This window comes from Scomber scombrus, chromosome 2 (assembly GCF_963691925.1).
Source record: "Scomber scombrus chromosome 2, fScoSco1.1, whole genome shotgun sequence".
Taxonomy (NCBI): Eukaryota; Metazoa; Chordata; class Actinopteri; order Scombriformes; family Scombridae; genus Scomber; species Scomber scombrus.
This window is the reverse complement of record NC_084971.1, coordinates 28,698,010-28,717,054: the sequence shown is the minus strand read 5'-3', so window position 1 is coordinate 28,717,054 and position 19,045 is coordinate 28,698,010. Positions and strand designations below refer to the sequence as shown.

Here is a 19,045-nt window from a genome sequence, read left to right as displayed (position 1 = left end):
AAATGTAGAAAGTGATGTAAATATTTATATTACTTAATCAAACTATCGTATCTTTTTTTCTTTTTGATGACTTTTCTAATTTTCTAATGAATGTTTTCAACTGTTAGGGTAAGTGTACCCATTACGCACCAAAATCTAAGTTCAGGTGCTTTTCATGGATACTGACATGATTTATAAAGGAGATCATTTCTTATAAAGCAAGATTTATCTCTCATTTAAAAATGTATTCATTTGTTCATGTAGATTTTGGAATATAAAATAAAGATATTTTATGAAAAAAGTAAAGTCTGGCATGGGCTTAATTGGTAAGCCCACGTCATGATTTATTTACAAAATATTTTTTTAAAAACATGTTAAATATTAATAAATGAGGAAAAAACTAATAAAACATATTTATTCCACACTAAATAATTAATGATCAGCACCTTCAAATTCAAATGAGTGCTGTTTAATGTACTGTTTTGTGTGGCAAACACCACACAAAGTGTTAATTTAATTGATCTGCAACACTTTTTAGACCATCGTGTGTTTCTATTATATTTTGCATGTACCTTTCAGCAGATTTCAGCAATTATGTGTGAAATTTCTTTTTTCTGGAGGAAACTATCTTACATTCAGCAGACTAAAACATTTTCTAAGCATTTCTTGCTAAATCTCAAGCAAAATCAGGTCAAATTCACTGAGAATATTTTGAAACTTTTAAAACTAATTATTCAAAATTTAATTTAGTAACTGAGATTTTTCTCCTACAATAACTCCTGCATGCAGCAACCCACCCAAAGCAAAATTAGTCTTCAGTACTTTTTTCTTTATTGTTCAGCATAACATGTCCCATACAATTAGACAGAGGCAGCACTGGGCAAAATTTACCATCTACATTTTCTTCCAATTATTGCCTTTTGTGTCACAACCTTAGAGAATGAATCTTTTATTCACAATGTTTACTTGGCCTTAAAGAGAAGACTCAACCAGGTGAACTTGACTCATGATTTGGTTCACAGGTAACAAAAATGAAATCAACACTAAGGCAAAAATGGTTTTGGCAGACACTTAATGAATGTTTGATGACTCCATTGTTTAATCACTGGTTAAATATTACTGACACTGATAAACCGTTATCTCACACCCATCTCATGAAATCCAGTTTCACCTGATTCTGAGAACGCTCGCTGGCCGCCGTAACATCCGATACAAAAAACATCATTAATCTTTAGTCCAATTTCCACATACACGATTAGCTTGAAGGACAAATACTGCATGGAAGAGGTGAAATCACAGACCTTAAATGAGTCTTCTGTACTACCATAAATACTCTAGAATGAGAGTGCAATATTTTGATGCAGCTAACATATGAGTGATAAACAAGAGTATATATGACGTCTAAAATTTGCCATCTAAACAGTTTAAGATTTTACAAAAGTTTTGTTTGTAGTAAATATGTTTGGTCGTTTTCTTTGAAACAGTGTTGCTCGTCATCTCACGCGTACCTGTTTATTATTTTTTTTCTGCACCTTTCTGGGAGTTAAATATTTAAGGTTCAATACTTTGATGGTGTACAACCATCATGTAAAGGTTTACTGTCAGTCTATTCACAGAGGTAGTCCCTTACTTTTATTATTAACCGCCTACAATCTCGACATCAGTATTATAATACTAGTACTCGTATCTATATATAAATACATTTTCAGTCATTTTTGTCTGTTATACACATATTTATTGGGGAGTTATCGTCACTATTCGATAAATCGTCATTCTTCGCGCTGAATGCCGACTCGTCCTCAGTCTGAATCAGGTCATGTTTCCGTTTGTGGAGCCTGAGGCTTTGAGAGCGGCTGAAGCCTCTCCCGCAGATGTCGCAGCCGTACGGCCTCTCGCCCGTGTGAAGCCTGAAATGGTTCTTGAGGCTCGAAGCTCGTGTGAAACTCTTGTCGCACTCGGGGCAGTCAAACTTCTCCCCGAAGTGGATTTTCTCATGTTCCCTTAAGCGTCCGGACTGGTTGAAGCTTCGGTCGCACATGGAGCAGTGGTAGGGCCTCTCTCCTGTGTGCGTGAGCCGGTGTCTGTTCATGGCCCCCGAGTGGGCGAAGCTCTTCCCGCAGTCAGGGCAGGAGAACGGTTTCTCTCCCGTGTGGACCTTCTGGTGACCTTTGAGTTGACCTTTCTGGGTGAACTGCTTCCCGCACAGAGAACACTGATAAGGTTTCTCCCCTGAGTGAATTCGCATGTGGATCTGCAGCGCGGACATCTTGTGACAGTCTCTTCCACAGAGCCCGCAGCAGTAAGAGCTTTTAGTCAGATTGTTGTTAAGCTGTTCCTGCGCCGGTGAAGCTGGAGGATTGTCGTTCCCCTCGTCAGCAGCATGATCGGGATCCTCTCGAAACACTGCCGAAACAAAAAAGGGAAGAACTGAAACATGACATTTATTACAGCAAACAAAAAACACAAAATCTTTTGATGGCTCACTGAAAAACTGAAAAGAGACCAAATGAAATAAAAATCATTAGCAGATGCTCAACTTTTGGCTCATCTGTGTTCTCAGTAAGGATTATCATCCACCCCAAAAGTTAAGTAAAGGCCTATGCAAGGTGCACCAAATGTCTCATCTCACTGTGAATATGCACCTGCCTCCCATCTTAATAACCGCATATGTTCAGAACAGCAACATCAATTCAGATGCTGATATGCTCTTCTTAAAAAGTAAGAGACCTTTCAGAGTCATAAGATAGACCCTCGAAGAAAAGGACAAAGTGAACTGTTGGCTCTTCTTCTCAGGAGAAAGCAGGAGCACTGTGCTGAATTTAACCAGGTATATCAATGGTCTTTAACAGACAACATAGTCTATTATTCAGACCCTATAACTAAACCTCTGGCAGATTAGTTACAGATTAATCAGAGGAAATTCTATTAAACTCTATAAAATCAGGAGACTTCAGCAAAAACAAAAAATCCACACTAACCACAAACTGCAGGGTTCTCATTTTCGAACCAGTCAGCCAGAGACACCAAAAAGTCAGCCGGAGTGAACTGCAAAAAGACACAGTCCTCGTTCTATCATTTTAAACACTGAGATACTCGGGAGAAACGGATCTTTCAGACACCGTGTTCGGCTGAGTATGGACAGAACAAAAAAGCACATTTAACCAGACAGCAGCCAAGATTTTAATTTTGATGTTTGGCCAACTCACAGAATTAATTTAAGTCAAAACTGGCTCAAAATGAGAAGCCTGCTAATATAAACTTGAAGTGAGTTAAAGTGGCTACAATCAATATTTTCATTTTAACGATGGATCACATGATCACAGTTTGTAATAGGGGTTGCTCACAGCGACTCTGCAACTCTCCAAAGCTTTACTGCTTCTTTCAGTATACCGTTTTATTTTTATGTCCTTTAATGTAATTGTTTTAGTTTGGTCTCACTGCTCTTGTAAGTGTTGTTTCAGAAAGAGGCACCTGAATATAAAAACACTCTGCACTACCTGCCCCGCACCAAACTGCAGACAGACAATGTCAGTCTCAATCTTGTGAACACAGTTGAGCATTTAGCTGCTAGGAAAGAAAAACAAAGCTAAAAATAAGAGAAAATTGGACTAAATATTCATCAGGTGATCAGAAAAATGACATATGTAGGTCCATATCAATAAAATAAACATAAAACATAATAGAAAAAAATGTAATTAAATTAAATTACAATACAAGGACAAGACAGTGCAGATATATAATGGGTCATGGTGTAAATCTATTAAGTTTACTTTTACCAACCTAAAAGATCATCACCACAGTTTGATTACGCTGCCCCCAGGTGGCCAAAAATAATAATAAATCACTGATTGCAGTAAATCCAGGTTTATGTTCTGCCAGCTATAGTTAAACCTTTATATTTTGGGGGGGACTTTTTTGTCTTGGGCAGCTGTGCAGATCATCCACTGATCCAAAAGTTTGCAGTTTGATCCCCAGCTTCTTCTCACTACATGTTGAAGTGTCTTTGAGCAACACTCTGAACCCCAAATTGTTCCTGATGGTTGATGATGAATGAGAGGCAACAAATATATAAATACATCCCAATTACTTAAATGAGGGGGGAGAGAAGAAATGGCATGCAAGAAAGCTTTACAGCCAGAATTACATGTTCCATTCATTCATTCATTCATTCATCTTTATCTCTAGACCACCATGATGCCCCTGATTAGATCACATCAGTGGGAACAGGCACTCTCACACTCAACAGATTGTTCAGAAAGGACCTAGACTGATCTGATCTGGTAACAGACAGCCTATATAGAATAGTAATTACAGTAAAGTCAATTTGATTCTAACTCAACATCGGCTCTCCAGTTATTTACTTACTGTTGACGGGTTCCTCTTCTTCCTCCTTGACAGTAATTTGGATTTCCGTGCTGCTTTCCTGCTGCTGCTGCTGCTGCTGCTGCTGCTGCTGCTGCTGCTGCTCTCCGGTTTCCACTGGCACGGTACAATCGTCACTACCAGACAATTCATCTGGAGTTTCATCTACTGATGAGTGAAACACAAATCAAACAACCCAGAGGATTAAAAATCATTCTCAAGGGCTTTACTATTATTTTTTATATATATAGCAGAAATGTGTCATATCATGTTAACATACCGCATAAAGGTTCCTCTTCTTCCTCCTCTTTCACTATTACATTCATGTGTGGACTGGAAGTGACGTCCTCCAGCCGGTCTTCTGGCTCTCTCAAGCTATTTTCAGACTGGGCGGCTTTGTCACAGTTAAGACCCTCCGAGGAATTAGCCTGAACTTCAGCAGGTATACTCTGACTGTCACACACCTGTTAAAAACAAATTATAGGCAGAAACAAAGAGCTAAATGATGTTGTGACGTTGTTAAGACCCGGAAAATGCTGAAGAAATATCTGAAAATCTCAATCTCATGTCACCAGGGGGAAATTAAACTAACCGCTGTGTGTTGTCATTACCTCGGAGGTGATATTGTCGACCAGGTCTTGCTTGGATGATTCACCAACCGTAGCCTGAACTGAGTCTGAGATGACACCTGTAGCTGGTCCGCTCTTGTTATGTGTGCACGACCTTTTATGGTTTCTGAGAGTCCCCGCCAATGAGAAGTGCCTCCCGCAGTCCGCGCAGGTGTACGGCTTTTCACCGGTGTGGATCCTGGTGTGCCTCCGAAGCTCTCCGGGAGCCACGAAAGACTTGTCGCACTGCGTGCAGCTGTACGGTTTTTCCCCTGTGTGAGTCCTCATGTGCGTCGTCAGAGTCCACTGCTGTGAAAATGTCTTCCCGCAGTCGGAGCAGTGGTAGGGAGTGATGCCTGTATGGAGACGCTCGTGTCTCACAAGCGTTCCCGACAAAGCAAACCGTTTGTCGCAGAACGAGCACTGATAGGGCCTCTCGCCAGTGTGAGTTCTCTGATGATCTCTGAGCTCGGCCGCTGAGTTGCAGCTCTTATCGCAGTCAGAACACGGAAACTTCTTCCTCGTAAAGCCTGCGACGACCTCCGAGTGCATCGCCTCCAAGTGAGTTTTCAGATGCCAGTGGCGAGAGAAGCTTTTCAGACAGATAGAGCAGTGATACGGCCTCTCGCCGGTGTGAGTCCGCCGGTGTAGTCTGAGCTCGCCCTGACTGGCGAACCTTTTCTCGCAGAAAGTGCACGGGAAAGGCTTCTCCCCAGTATGGACCCTTTCGTGAATCATGAGCAGCCCCTTCTCAGGAAACCTCTTCTCACACATGGAGCAGGGGAAAGGCCTCTCTCCTGAGTGAGTGCGTAGGTGACGCTGGAGTTTAGAGGCGTAGGGGAAGTCTTTTCCGCACACTGAGCAGCTATGAAGAGATGGTGGTTTTTCATTTTGACTTTGACCAAATGTCTTTGAGGGGGTCTCCACCACTCCAATGCCAGGGATAGCGCCTTCTCCTGTGTGAACAGAAAGATAAGAGGAGGCGTTTTAGTTTGGAAAACACATAAAATGCATAAATCTTTTCAAAACAATACATCTTTGAACACAACTGAAAGATACTAAAGGTGGACAGACATGTGGCAGAGTCCTTAATATAGTTAGGTCCATATATATTTGGACACTGACACAAGTTTTGATATTTGTACGGACCAAATTCAGCAAAGTTGATTGGACGGTGCTTCACAGTACAGATGGACAATGACCCAAAATGTTACTGTGGAAGCAACCAAGGAGTTTCTTAAAGCAAAGAAGTGGAATATACTACAATGGACGAGTCAATCACCTGATCTCAACCCCATCCAGCATGCATTTCACTCGCTGAAGACAAAAATTAAGGCATAGATAGACCATCAAACAAGCAACAACTGAGGACAGCTGCAGTAAAGACCTGGTGAAACATCACAAAGAAGGAAACCCAGCGTTTGATGATGTTCATGGCTTCCAGACCGCAGGCAGTCATTGCCTGCACAGGATTCTTGAATGAAAAAATGAAAATCTTATTTAGGATTATTTAGTTTGTCCAATTACATTTGAGCCCCTGCAATGAGTGGACCGTGTATACAAATGCTTGCAACTCCTAATATTTTTAAACCATATTTTTGTCCAACTCCTTGAATTAAAACTGAAAGTCTGCACTTCAATCACATCTTGACTGTTTAATTTCAAATCCATTGTGGTGGTCTAAAGAGCCAAAATTATGAAAACTGTGTCACTGTCCAAATATTTATCACACTGACCTAACTGTAGGTCAGTGTGATAATGCTTTTCTGTCATTTAGAGTCTCACAAGTGTCTAACAAGTAATAAATAAAAAGCACTTAAGGAGGTCTCAGCACATCTCTAGTCTTAATAATTAATTAGCTGCAAAGACAATGTATACTCAGCTACCTCCAATAAAATAAAATAGCTTAGCTAGGAATGCATGGAGGTGCCTCCGGATATTTTAATGTTATGCTTACAGCTTGTAACAACTTGTAAAAGAGCAGTTTTCAACAGCTTGGAAGTCTTCCAAGAAGCACCTTTACTTTCCTCTGTGACTTTATTATGTTAGACCTCCGCAGACGTTTTGAGCCTCCTCAGAAGCGAAATTAGCATGCCGATTTCTTTGTGAGTCTATTTAAGGTGGTCAGATTTAGATTCTACATCGAACATTATTTTAAAGAATCCCGTATAACAATCATTATTTACAAAGAGCTGAATTCAGATGTTACAGGAGTTGAAATAAAAATAAAAATACCTGTATGATGTTTTGTAATTAATATTGACTTATGTTAAGTTCTCAAATGACTTATTTAGTTTGTTGAATCAATTGTAGGTAAGTTTTGCCCCTGCAATTTGTGATGTTTTTAGGTGTTTTTAACATTTTGCCCATGTCAAACACACTCCACACAATACAGATAAATCCAATAAAATACTATATTTCACAAAGATGGTATTTATTACAGGACTGTTGTGTCTGACTGCATTATAATGTACTGTTTTTGTCCTTTGCTGTTATAATTCATTTACTCACCGAGATCTGAGAAATCCACTTCTTCTCCATCAGAGTTGATCAGGCCTCCGATTTCATGCTGATCTTCCTCGGCCAGGATCACAGCTGGTTCGAAGTCGTCTGGGTTTTCGGAGCCCATCCCTCAAACGAACCTTGTAGAGGGGGAACAATCAAAAGTCAGCAAGTCAAAAACTCAACTTAGTGGGTCAATAATCACAAGAGAAAAGTATTATTTGAAAGATGTTAAAACAATCAGAGTGCTACAATATTACTTTTAAACAGTCATACTGAAATCACAGATATTCCTGTGTAGATGTTTTATGAGCAGAAACCAAGCTTGTTATACTTATGAATAATGTTTGATGGGATGTTTTATATTTTTTTATATCTTAACACGTCCCAAACATCTCAGGTTTCTTCTCACTTGGATATCAGCTTATCAAAAACATTATAAAAGCCACTGGTTGCGCACAGATGGTGAATATGAACAACATAAAGGATAATATTTACACAACTCACAATCAGCATCACTTCACACTCATCGGCCACATCTGTGTGTAATCTAATGTGAATCATTACGACAGCTCTGCCATAAATTCTACTTTTATGAAGCTTATACATTTTCATTTTTCATTGACATTATCAGAAAGGTGATAATTCTACTTCATGTTCATTATTGAGGTCATAATGGGTGTTGTGCATATATTAGGAGGGCAAAATATTAGGAACACTTTTCATTATAATACACTCCAGTACTAATCACCCGCCCACTACGACCTCAATAGTAAACATAAAGTAAAATTATCATCTAATGAAGTGGCCGCTCTTTGCTTTAATGCATTTGTGTTTTATTGTTTTGTGTATTTTGTTTCATTTTTGTATGAAAATCCCAAGGGTTCATTCAACGACTGTAGCTGTATTTCTTTTTTATGTATATGTCTTTTGGTGGCGCTTGATGAGATTAGATAAGACAAGATTTAATTGATCCCCAGAGGGAAGATTTGCATGTTACAACAGTGAAGGAAACAAGGAAAACAGATAAGAACAAGGATTAATAAACACAACTAAATAAAAAGTCAAGTAAACGGGATTCGATCTGTATTCAGACTACACTCGTCTCTACTGTAACTCCTCAGGTGATGAAATAAAATCACTAAACTCTGTTCAATCCGCAGAGAAAGGACTAAAGACGCAGCTCTTTTACCAACATCTCTGGACTTAATGGACTAAACAAAAACAAAAAAAAATACTATACACTATGTATTGCCTAAGGCCCGTCCAACACTGGATTTTCGTAGCCGATGCCGATACAGATTTTAGGGAACAAAAAAATTCTGATATTGATACATTGGACGATAATCTCAAGTATACAGATTATAAACATAAACTTTTTTTTTTTTGGTAATGATCCCTCAAATGCAGTTACTAAGATATGTAATGGAGTGATATTTACTGTAAAAAAATGACATCAATGAACTGAAACAGTAAACTTCGATTTAAAAATGATAAATAACTACAAATAAAAAATCCAACCAAAAGAACATCTGCACATATATATTAAGTCATGTAAATATAAGTATATAACTTGAGTTAAGAGTGGTGGCGTACTGGGGTGCATTATATTGAATGGTGTTCCTAATATTTTGCCCCTCTCATGTTTGTTAGTGGAGTGGACCAAATATTAGGAACACTGTTCAATATAATGCATCATCACCCACTATGACCTGAATAATAAACATAAAGCAGAATTATCATCTTACTGACAATGTCAACAAAAACTGAAAATGTATAAACTTCATAAAAGTAGAATTTAAAGCAGAGCTGTTGTATTGCATTGAATTATATTGCACAAGTGTATCTAATAAAGAGGCCAGCGAGGGTATATAACCTTTCTAATTATACATAGATATATCCACAGCTACAAACCATCACTTCTGCACAACCTTTCTAATTATACTAAGTATAAGTTCCACCTTAATTCTCATCAGATCTTCCTGTCTCATCAGTCATTCATCCCCTTCAGGCGGGATGATTGCCTGTAAAAACTGTGCCTGCATCCTTTTAAAAAGACATTATCCTGCTCAAAGACACTTCATATGTATATAGATTCAAAATATATACATTATACACATTACTACAAAGCTATATACACATGACCTGAGTTGTGGGTTGTAGAAAATAGAAAAGTTGTGCTGAACATGTGCAGAAGTAATGGCTCTGGTAAATGTAGCTGTGGATATATATGTAGGTTATATATATGCACAAATTCCAACTAAATTCTCAACAGATATAAATGCCATTCATCGCCTTCAGCCGGTATTATTGCCTGTAACATCTGTCCACTGTCGTCCATCCTTTAAAATAAAAAATAAAAAAAGACATCCATTGTCCTGCTCAAGGACACTTCAGCAGGGTGGATGCTTTGTTGTGACAACCTGTGTGGGCCTTAAAGCTAAAAGCTCCCTGAAGGATGAGCTGTCCTTTTAAAAACGTAGCTGCATGACTTACATCTCCTCCAGGTGCAACACTGCATGATCGTAGCACTGTGTGTTACTCTGCTTATCATCTCCAGTTGTGTTTGCATGCCCACTTAAAACATCTCTATCTGCACTGAGCCACCCTCTCTGCTAGCCCCTTTAGCATTTAGCATTCATGCCACATCCATTAAAACGCCCCTCAAGCAGATATTGAGGCAGATAAAACATGACCTGTTGGGTGTGTGTGTTGTCATTATAAACACACATAGCATCAGGAGCAACCTAACCCTTCCTGCAGCACACACACACACACCAATATTTAACCTCTAAGAACCACAAACACCTCGAACAGCAGCTCTCTCTTTCTTTTGGTCAAACCACTACAACCTCTCTTTCTCTCTGTGTGCATGCATTTAAGGGAAGAAGAGGAGAAGAGGTCTGCAGCTATTAGCCTCAGCTAGCAGCCATTTACTCGCTTTAGCACCTAAAGCTAAGCTACAGCAGCAGCAGCAGCAGCAGCTCTGCAACCATAACACACAAAGAGTCACATTAGATTAATAGTTAAATCCGGTGAGAGCATGCACAAAATAAAATAAAACAAAAGAGAAATAAAGATGCAAAATGCAACCCCTCAGCTTAAAGAGGAAATACTGGCTAACTTAGCAAGCTACTGACAGACAATAGACATGTTGACCAACCTCAGCATTGATTCTCCCTCAGGTAAAAAAAAAAAAAAAAAAAAGAGAGAAAGAAGAGGAGGAAAAAAAAAAAAGAAAGTAGTCGATCGATAGTTTATTGCAACGATCTGATAATGAGTCTACTTTATCTATGTCATGTTTAATGCCCCCCTCAGTGTTCTCAGATAGTCTTAATTTAGATGTGAGACTAACTAATAATGAGGTTAAAGTTAAAATGTGCGTTTGGAGGCTGATGACAAACCTTTGTAGCATTAGCCGCTGGTAGCCACTTACTGTAAGGGTCGGGACTTCCGGTTGGCTTTTTAAACACCCAGGGACATAAATAAACTACACTAAAAAAAGATGTTATACTGTATGATAAAGATACCCTCCGGACATGTTTCAAAATGTATGTAAAATACCTTATTTCTTTTTTTCTTCCACAAAAAAGTTAAATTACCTTAAATAAAATCCTTATTTTGGCAACTTTGAGGTGGAGGGCAGAGGACTTTTTTTATTTATATTAATTAATTTAAGAATATAATTGACATATAAAACTGTTTCTTTTAGGACTTTATACAATAGTAAATGTAATTTTTTTATCAGTGAGTGACAGTTTCCTCAGTTTCTGTTTTTATAGGTTTGTTTGACTATGTAAAGTGCTATACAAATAAAGATTGATTGCTTCACTGATTGAGTGATATGTTAAAGATACCCTCCAAACAGATATATACTCTACTATTAAATCATAATTTATAAGACATACCTTGTTAAAAATCCTTTCATCTTTGTTGTTCAACTGGGTGAGGGCCAGAGGCATGTATTTTTCCAAAATATATTTATTTTTTATTGATATGATAGTATAGTATATATATTAAGAATATACTTTATATATATAAAACTGTTTCTTTTACCACTTTGTCCAACAGTGAATGTCATTTTCCATCAGAGAGGACCAACAGAATCAGAGAAACTTCTATTAATACAAATTTTAACAACAAATGGCTTTCTACTGATAACTGATTTGTGAAAAGTTAACCTTTCTTCAGGGACCAAATGTTTAACTGTGGATGCCATATATAGGCAATATTTGCCCAAATATTGTTCAGCAGCTTCTGTAATCATATAAATACATATATGCATCATATTAAACTCATCAATTTAAACTAGGATGAACTCACATTTTAAAACACACAAATATACAGAAATGAATCACTCTCACCTTTTGCTATGACTGCTGTTAAACAAATAAACTGACAAATACACATTCCTGTTTAACTTCGGTTATAACATTAAGTAGCCAGAGGTTACAAAATACTTTTTTTAGGATCGTAGATGGCTCCAATTTTTCCAGGGTTGCTGGATTAATGGGTTAATCCGGGAAGAAAATTGAGAGGATTACCAAGAACAAGACTCTGAAAATGCCCAATATTAAAAGACAGATTGATTGATGGAGTTCAAACAGATTAAAGACTTAATCACGGCTTCCTAACCTCGTTGTTGGGGGGAAACATGTCAAACACGTGTGTAGCTAACATTAACTGCTGCTTCGCATGGCAGTAAATGCTGTAATTAGCTCCAGCTGTACTTTTTCTGCCACAAGTCATCTGCTATAAAGAAACAATAGAGCTCACATAGTAATAATAATATTGCAATAATTTTGTCCTTTTGTTTTTAGTTTTCTTTCTTGTATGTCACATTTTTCCCATATTGTTTTGGTTTACAGAGCAGGTGTGGCAAAACAAAATTTCTGGATTACACACTGAAATTTGGATGATAAAATTAATTCATAATAATAATAATAATGATGAGGTAACATAAAACTACTAAACTATAAAAGTTATGACTGAAACATCTGTAGCATATCTTTAAAAATAGTGTTTTTTAAGTTCTTCTGTCAAGAATGCAGTAAGAGGTTTTTCCTTAATAATAATAATTTCATTATTTTGTAAATAAAACTATTAAATAAAATCAACACTGGTCCAATATCAAGTCTGGATCAATCATTAATATGAACAAACATTCACAATATGAGGATTTATTAAAAAAAACAGAATCCCACACATGTAACAATGGAGCTGACTGAACACGCAATAACATATATGAGTATTTTCACATTGCTTCAGTCACTTATTTCATATAGTAACAAACTAGTAAAAAACTATGTACTTTTTCCTTGTATGTCTGTTCAAATGTAGATGTGTATATTTCCCCAGATGACATCAGGGATTATTTTCTAACAGCTGTTGTTTCGGTCTGCCCAGCGGCTTTGTTGGTGGTTTTGGCTTCTTGTCATGCATCTTCAGATGCTTTCTATAACCTTGAGAGTAAAAGTAACACTTTCCACATTTCTCACAAGTATACGGTTTCTCTCCAGTGTGAACTCGCAGATGAGCCTTAAGAGCGCACGCCTTGGAGTAACTTTTACCACAGATTGAACACAGGTGAGGCCGCTCTCCGCTGTGTGTTTTGAGGTGACCCGTGAGGTGGGAGGCCTGCGAGAACGCCTTCCCACATTGTTCACAGTGGTAGTTCTTCTCTCCGGTGTGCGTCAGCTCGTGTTTTTTAAGTATGTCCGCTGTGAGGCAACTCTTTCCGCACTCTGAGCAGAGAAATGGTGAATCTCCTGAGTGACTGCGCTTATGTAGCTTAAAATAATACTCGTTTTTGAATGTCTTGTCGCAGTCGGAACAAGCGAAAGGCTTCTTGTGACTATCACGGTGTTCCTCCAGCTGCTGTTTCTGAGGGAAGTCCATCCCACACTCTCCACACATATGAACTGTGACAGGAGACTCTTTAGGGGGACTCTTCTCTTTGACTAATGTCCAATTTGGTAACTCTCCTGTGAGAAAAACAAAGATGATTAAATGTACAACAGGTCTGCATTATTGTAACATATCTGATATTACACAGTCATCTCACTGAAAAAGAAACAACATAGAAAAAGCTTCAGGCTGGTTCTGACCTTTATGAACTTTCATGTGTGTTTTGAGGTTTCCACTCTGGGTGAATCCTCTTCCGCATATGAAGCACTTGAAAGGTCTTTTCCCTGAGTGGATCACAAGGTGTCGTTGCAGAGCGGCGTTGTGAGAGAACGCTCTTCCACAGGTCAGACAGTCGTAGTTCTTCTTGGGTCTGCGTGGCCCCTGGTTGTGTTTCGGCTCGTCAGACGGCTTCTCCTGAAGCTCCTCGTGGGAGCTGCTGAGTTCAGCTGATCCTGTAAAACTTTCTTTAAATAAAAACAATAAATACAAGTTAGTATTAACATGGCAGAAACAGACACCCCTGAGCCCCTTTAACCTTTTTTGCATTACTTTCTTGTCATTTATGGTATTTTTTATACACTTATCTACTTCCAGGTGTTACTTACTTTAATAATTATCTTTAAAAACAGAAGAACTTCTGTCTAGCGCTCTTATTGCACCTGTACCTGCTCCATTACTTGAGAATGTGTACCATGGCTCTTTCTGAGTCACTGTCCTCTAATACTTGATTGTCTTGCCTCACTTGTAAACTGCTTTGGATAGAAGCTTCTGCTAAATGACCTTTAAGGTATCGACCGAAATAAATTGATACCTAGTAGTATCAAAGTAGTGTCAAAGAATACCTGCAATCGATCCTTTTTGCACCCAGAGCTAGAAAATTCGACTATTTGCATTGACTTGCTCACAGCCAATCAACACAAGCCTTCTTTGATTTAATGTGACATATGATTGGTCCACTGCCATAGCAGCTACAACCCGTCTGTGGTGGTGAAGTCATGGTGAATTTGAGCTAGCGCTCTTAGCAGTTCAGCAGCCAAGATGCCACCTAAACGCTCCAAAGTGTGTCTACACTACACGCCTGTTAGTTACTGTAAATGTAAATGTAAATGTAGGGCTGGGTGATATAACTGAAAAATTAATGACATTAAAACCTTTCATTTCAGTCAATATTGACAATTATTGCTAATGTTTAATTACCTATTTTTAACAAAGAAAAAAACTGTTAAATTGAACCACTTTATTTATTAAGGCACAATAATAAAACCTAAAAGCTGCCATACTGACGAGCTGATCTGTCCTTTAATAATTAACTATTTCCTAACTGTCTGCACTTATTTTGTCACTTCACCGAAACAACACACCTATTAAATAATTTGCTGTTTGCATTCACCTGTAGCATGCTCTACTGTCAAATGATATGACAGGCTGAGGAAGGGAGGAAGGGAGGGAGGAAAGGAGGAAAGGAGGAAGGGAGCACGCTTGGGGTTTCTAACTGCACAGCTAATTCTCAGTTAGCCGGCTGAGTTAACGCTAACAGCACGAAACAATAAAGCAGAAACAAGCTGAAGTTACTGTTAAGAATCGTCTACAGCACCGTGCACAGAGTCCTCCATGCTGATAGGTGGAAGCGCATCCAAGCACATCTTGGTCTTCAGAGCAGCGCCAGTCCTGTTGTAATAGAAATAATTATGAAAAAATCAAAAAACCAAAAACACAATAACTCGACTGTAACAAAGCCATAAGGTATTAAACCTACCTACACATACGAGGCATATAATCTTCATCATCGCTGTCGTCGCAGTCTGTGTCTACTTCCCCCGTTTCATCTTCCTCTAACGACGACACAGACTCCTGATCAGAATACCACGTGTCATCTTCCCATTTAATACTAGGGAAGAAAGAATAAAATCAGAGAGTGTTATTCACACAAATATTTTAATCGTTTCCCCCAAAAAGAAAAAGAAATAACATCTCCGCAGTCCACACAGCAACTTAGATGGAGTTTTGAGTGTTGTTAAATTCATCTGCACTGATGTCATCAACATTAAGATCCAGTGAAGACTCACTAAACAGAGAGAAAAACAAAAACGACAATGGACGGGATGTTAGGTCGCCACATCCCTGAAATCATTCAGGGACCAAGACTTTATTTCAGATTTGTACTTTTAGAAATAATATGAACAAATTGTGTCAGTGCAATTCCCTTACCTTGCATCTAATTCCTGAATCTCTGTCTCCTGAGTGCTGCTGTTGTCCAACTCCTCGACTCCAGCTACTGAGAAGTCATCATCTCTGGAAAAAATTATTAATAATTACAGAAGAACAGTTTACAGGACATAAAATTGTTCTTCAATGTTTCAAGGAGACAACACAGTACTGGTGCTGCATAGATATGTAAGTTCTAGGTTTGAAAGTTGATGGGAAGATGGTTTTATGGGTGGGAAGTCATGACTTGAGAGGCACTGTGTGCAGAAGTCACCGACAGTGTTCTCCATATTCTGCATGACTGACATGCCGATAATAATTTAAAAAATGTTTTACTAGTGGCAGAAATTGGTAACATATGATTGTTAGAAGCTAATGAAAATTAGATTTTTCTTTTAATGCATCTCTGCCAACCCTTCAAGCATCCTTCATGTATGTAAAACAAATGAGCCAGACTTTAAAAAAGATGCATATGTATTAACTTTACCCATCAAAGAGAAGAGTGGTCTATGCTGCATCAAGTTACACTCACCGGTCGGAGAGAGATTCCGCTAAAATGATGGAAACAGCAGGGGGGGGTTCCGTCGATCCATGCTCCGAAGGTGTGAACGATGAATCTTTCTCATAACTACAAACACACACACACATAAAGGCTACATCACCACTGTAAATCATCACGTTTAAAGCCAATATAGAATTACAGTAGATAAATACAATCAAACAACAGCAATGCAATGCAGACACCAGTGTTACACTGTATTTGGCGACCCGTCAGATTCTGTGACCTGCAGTTTTGGAAGAATGCTGCGTTCCATTTACCTCAGAAGCTGGAAGTTGGAGCTGGGAATAATGTCACACCCGAGTTTGAAACGTTCCAGTTTAAAGAAGTCAGAAACCAGTTTTAACCAGGTTCTAGCCACTGATAGCAAAACCAGTAGATAAAAAAGTATTTCGCTGTATTTGGGCACACAAACACCGTAGCTGTAGCAACATGTCCACAGAAAGAAGTTGGACAGTGCTGAGTGTGCGAATGATTTAATGAGACACAAATATGGAAAAAGTGTTATTATTACAACTTTCACACTGTTGATGCAAGGAGCTACCATCTTGGTTTGGGCTGGTGAGGTTCGTCCAACCTGCTGAGTCAGAAATCTGACTTCAGGAGGCGTTCCAGTGGAAATTTCCGAGTGGTCAGCGTGCATATCATTCCTTATCTGTTGTCTCTGGCACAGCTACACCTGTTAGTTTGTGTGTGTATGTTTTAGTTTTGTATTAAGTCTGGGCTGACTGTAAAAACTGAATTGCCCCTCTATGATAAATATCTGAATCTGAATTTACTTTAAGTGCTAATTCTGTAGGAGCCCGACTTTCTAAAAATAAAAACTTTTACTGAAACACTTTAAGTATGATTTTAAATGCAAGATTTTTTCTTGTGGTGGTATTGATACTTTTCGTCCTGGTCTGTCCCCTTGACCTGGTGGGAAAAGGGACAATGATTGCCAAACTGTCATCTCTGATGAATAACAACTCCGACCCCATGACGGAAACTCTGACGGCACTGGAGAGCTCCTTCAGCGACAGACTCCTTCACCCAAAGTGTGTGAAGGAGCGATATCGTAAGTCCTTCCTTCCTGCAGCTGTTAGACTGTACAACCAGCACTGATCCCAGTAGACCTCACACATGCACACCCCAAACCTGGACAATTTGACCAACTGCAATTTTAATGTTCACTACTGTGCAATATCAGTATTCCAGGTAAGCTACTAATTTTTGTACTAATTCAATTGTGCAATAACTATATCAAACTCAGGTTTATTATCACTCATCACCAATAGTACTCCTGTACATATTGTTACTATTATTTTACTATATTATTTTACTACTCTTGCTTTTATTGCTTGTGTACTTACTTATGTTTATTGTTCTTTATTCTTTTTTTAAATTGACATTAATCTATTTTATACTATCCACTTTGCTGCTGCTATAATATCATTTTCGCCACTGTGGGAGTAATAAAGGATCATCTAATCTTATCTTATCAGTAGATGCTGCTGTCTTCCAACTCTGCAGGTCACTGAATCTGACGGGTCACCAAATTCAGCGTAACACCGGTGTAAACAAACACAGTGTGCAGTGCTTGACTGAAGTAAGGCAAGGCATCTTTATTTATATAGCGCATTTCATACCTAGAGGCAACTCAATGTGCTTTACATAAAAACAAACATTTAACAGTAAGAATTGGAAACATAAAAACAAACAAAAAAATAAAAATAAAACCCAATAATAGTAATAAAAAATAAAAACAAAGTACAGAAAAATAGAAAGAGAGACTAGACTAGAATAAAGCATTACATATAAGTTTGCAGCATAAAATAATTAAAAGGACATACAGTGCAAATGCAAGATGTAAAAAATTAAAGTGATTTAAAATAAGAGCTCAATCATATAAGCACAGGAGAGGAGAAGTGTTTTTAACCTGGATTTAAAGATGATTTCAGTTCTGCAGCTACATAAGCAGCTCCATGTTGGTTGCATGCTTGCAGAAAATAACCCCCTCCCCAAAAAAACCCCAAACCCCAGACCCTTACCTGTCCAGCAGAAACACAGCCACCATGGCGTCGCTCTTCAGGCCCTTCACTTCTCTCAGCTGTCGCCATCGTTGAAAAGCGACACCGATGTTGACTCTGGTCTGAGCTCTGGCTTGGTCCAGTCTCTTTTTGCTCATCGCATGTTCAGTCTGGCTCTTGTTGCTCTGCTTAGAGGTGCAAGCTGCTGGACGGAGAGGTGCAGTTGCATATTTCAGCTGCACTTTCTCTGCCATGCTTTCTTTTCTTTTTTTTAGGAAGATAAATGACAACGACAAAGAAGACACCCTGCAAGCTGACAAGAGTCCTGCAGTCCGGTTCTGGTGCAGCTGCGGCCCTGCAAGACCCACAACTTCTGTTTCTTCTTCTGTTGAGTTTTAATGGTAGTTTATAGATGCATTTACTGCCCTCTACTGCCCCCTACTGTGGGTTATCAGATGTGCCTATATCCAGAGTTAGGAAGGTTGCTTTGGAGATGTAATAGGTTACAGATTACTAGTTACCCTTTTTAAAATGTAATAAGTAATGCAACTATTTCAATTACTTAATCAAAGTAATGTAACTTATATCATTTGATTACTTTTCTAATTTTCTAATGAATGTTTCCAGCTGTTAGGCTAAGTGTGACCATTAAGCACCAAAATCTAAGTTCAGGTGTTTTTCATGGATACTGACATGATTTATAAAGTGGATCATTTTTAATAAAGCAAGATTTATCTCTCATTTGAAAGTGTATTCATTAGTTAATTTTTTTTCAGATTTAATTTTTTTTTACAGATTAGTTACATTTATTTTCAAATTAAATTACTTAACGCTGTTAAATGTAACTAGTAACTTCCCAACACTGCCAATGACACAATGAGGATACATTTTTTTTTACACAAGATAATATTTCA

General features: G+C 38.3%; 1 protein-coding gene across 1 annotated transcript; it reads right to left on the bottom strand.

Moving 5' to 3' along the window:
- Positions 1-839: 839 nt before the first annotated feature.
- On the bottom strand, positions 840-18,483 carry LOC133986516 (zinc finger protein 665-like). Its single transcript, XM_062426324.1, has 12 exons — positions 18,153-18,483; positions 16,096-16,191; positions 15,567-15,650; positions 15,115-15,246; positions 14,953-15,026; positions 13,559-13,822; positions 12,833-13,435; positions 7,461-7,580; positions 4,953-5,905; positions 4,622-4,805; positions 4,345-4,509; positions 840-2,382 (listed from the first exon to the last, which is right to left on the bottom strand). Exons 1-12 carry the CDS (start codon positions 18,383-18,385, stop codon positions 1,685-1,687), a joined length of 3,606 nt encoding a protein of 1,201 aa, XP_062282308.1. The 5' UTR covers positions 18,386-18,483; the 3' UTR covers positions 840-1,684.
- Between the last annotated feature and the right edge of the window lie 562 nt (positions 18,484-19,045).

Excerpts from the sequence above, each read along its gene's own strand:
- LOC133986516 (XM_062426324.1), bottom strand. The coding sequence starts at position 18,385 with ATGGCAGAGAAAGTGCAGCTGAAATATGCAACTGCACCTCTCCGTCCA. Across the intron at positions 15,651-16,095 it reads GCGGAATCTCTCTCCGACCG|AGATGATGACTTCTCAGTAG; the intron begins GTGAGTGTAACT and ends AATTTTTTCCAG. Across the intron at positions 4,806-4,952 it reads TCGACAATATCACCTCCGAG|GTGTGTGACAGTCAGAGTAT; the intron begins GTAATGACAACA and ends TGTTTTTAACAG.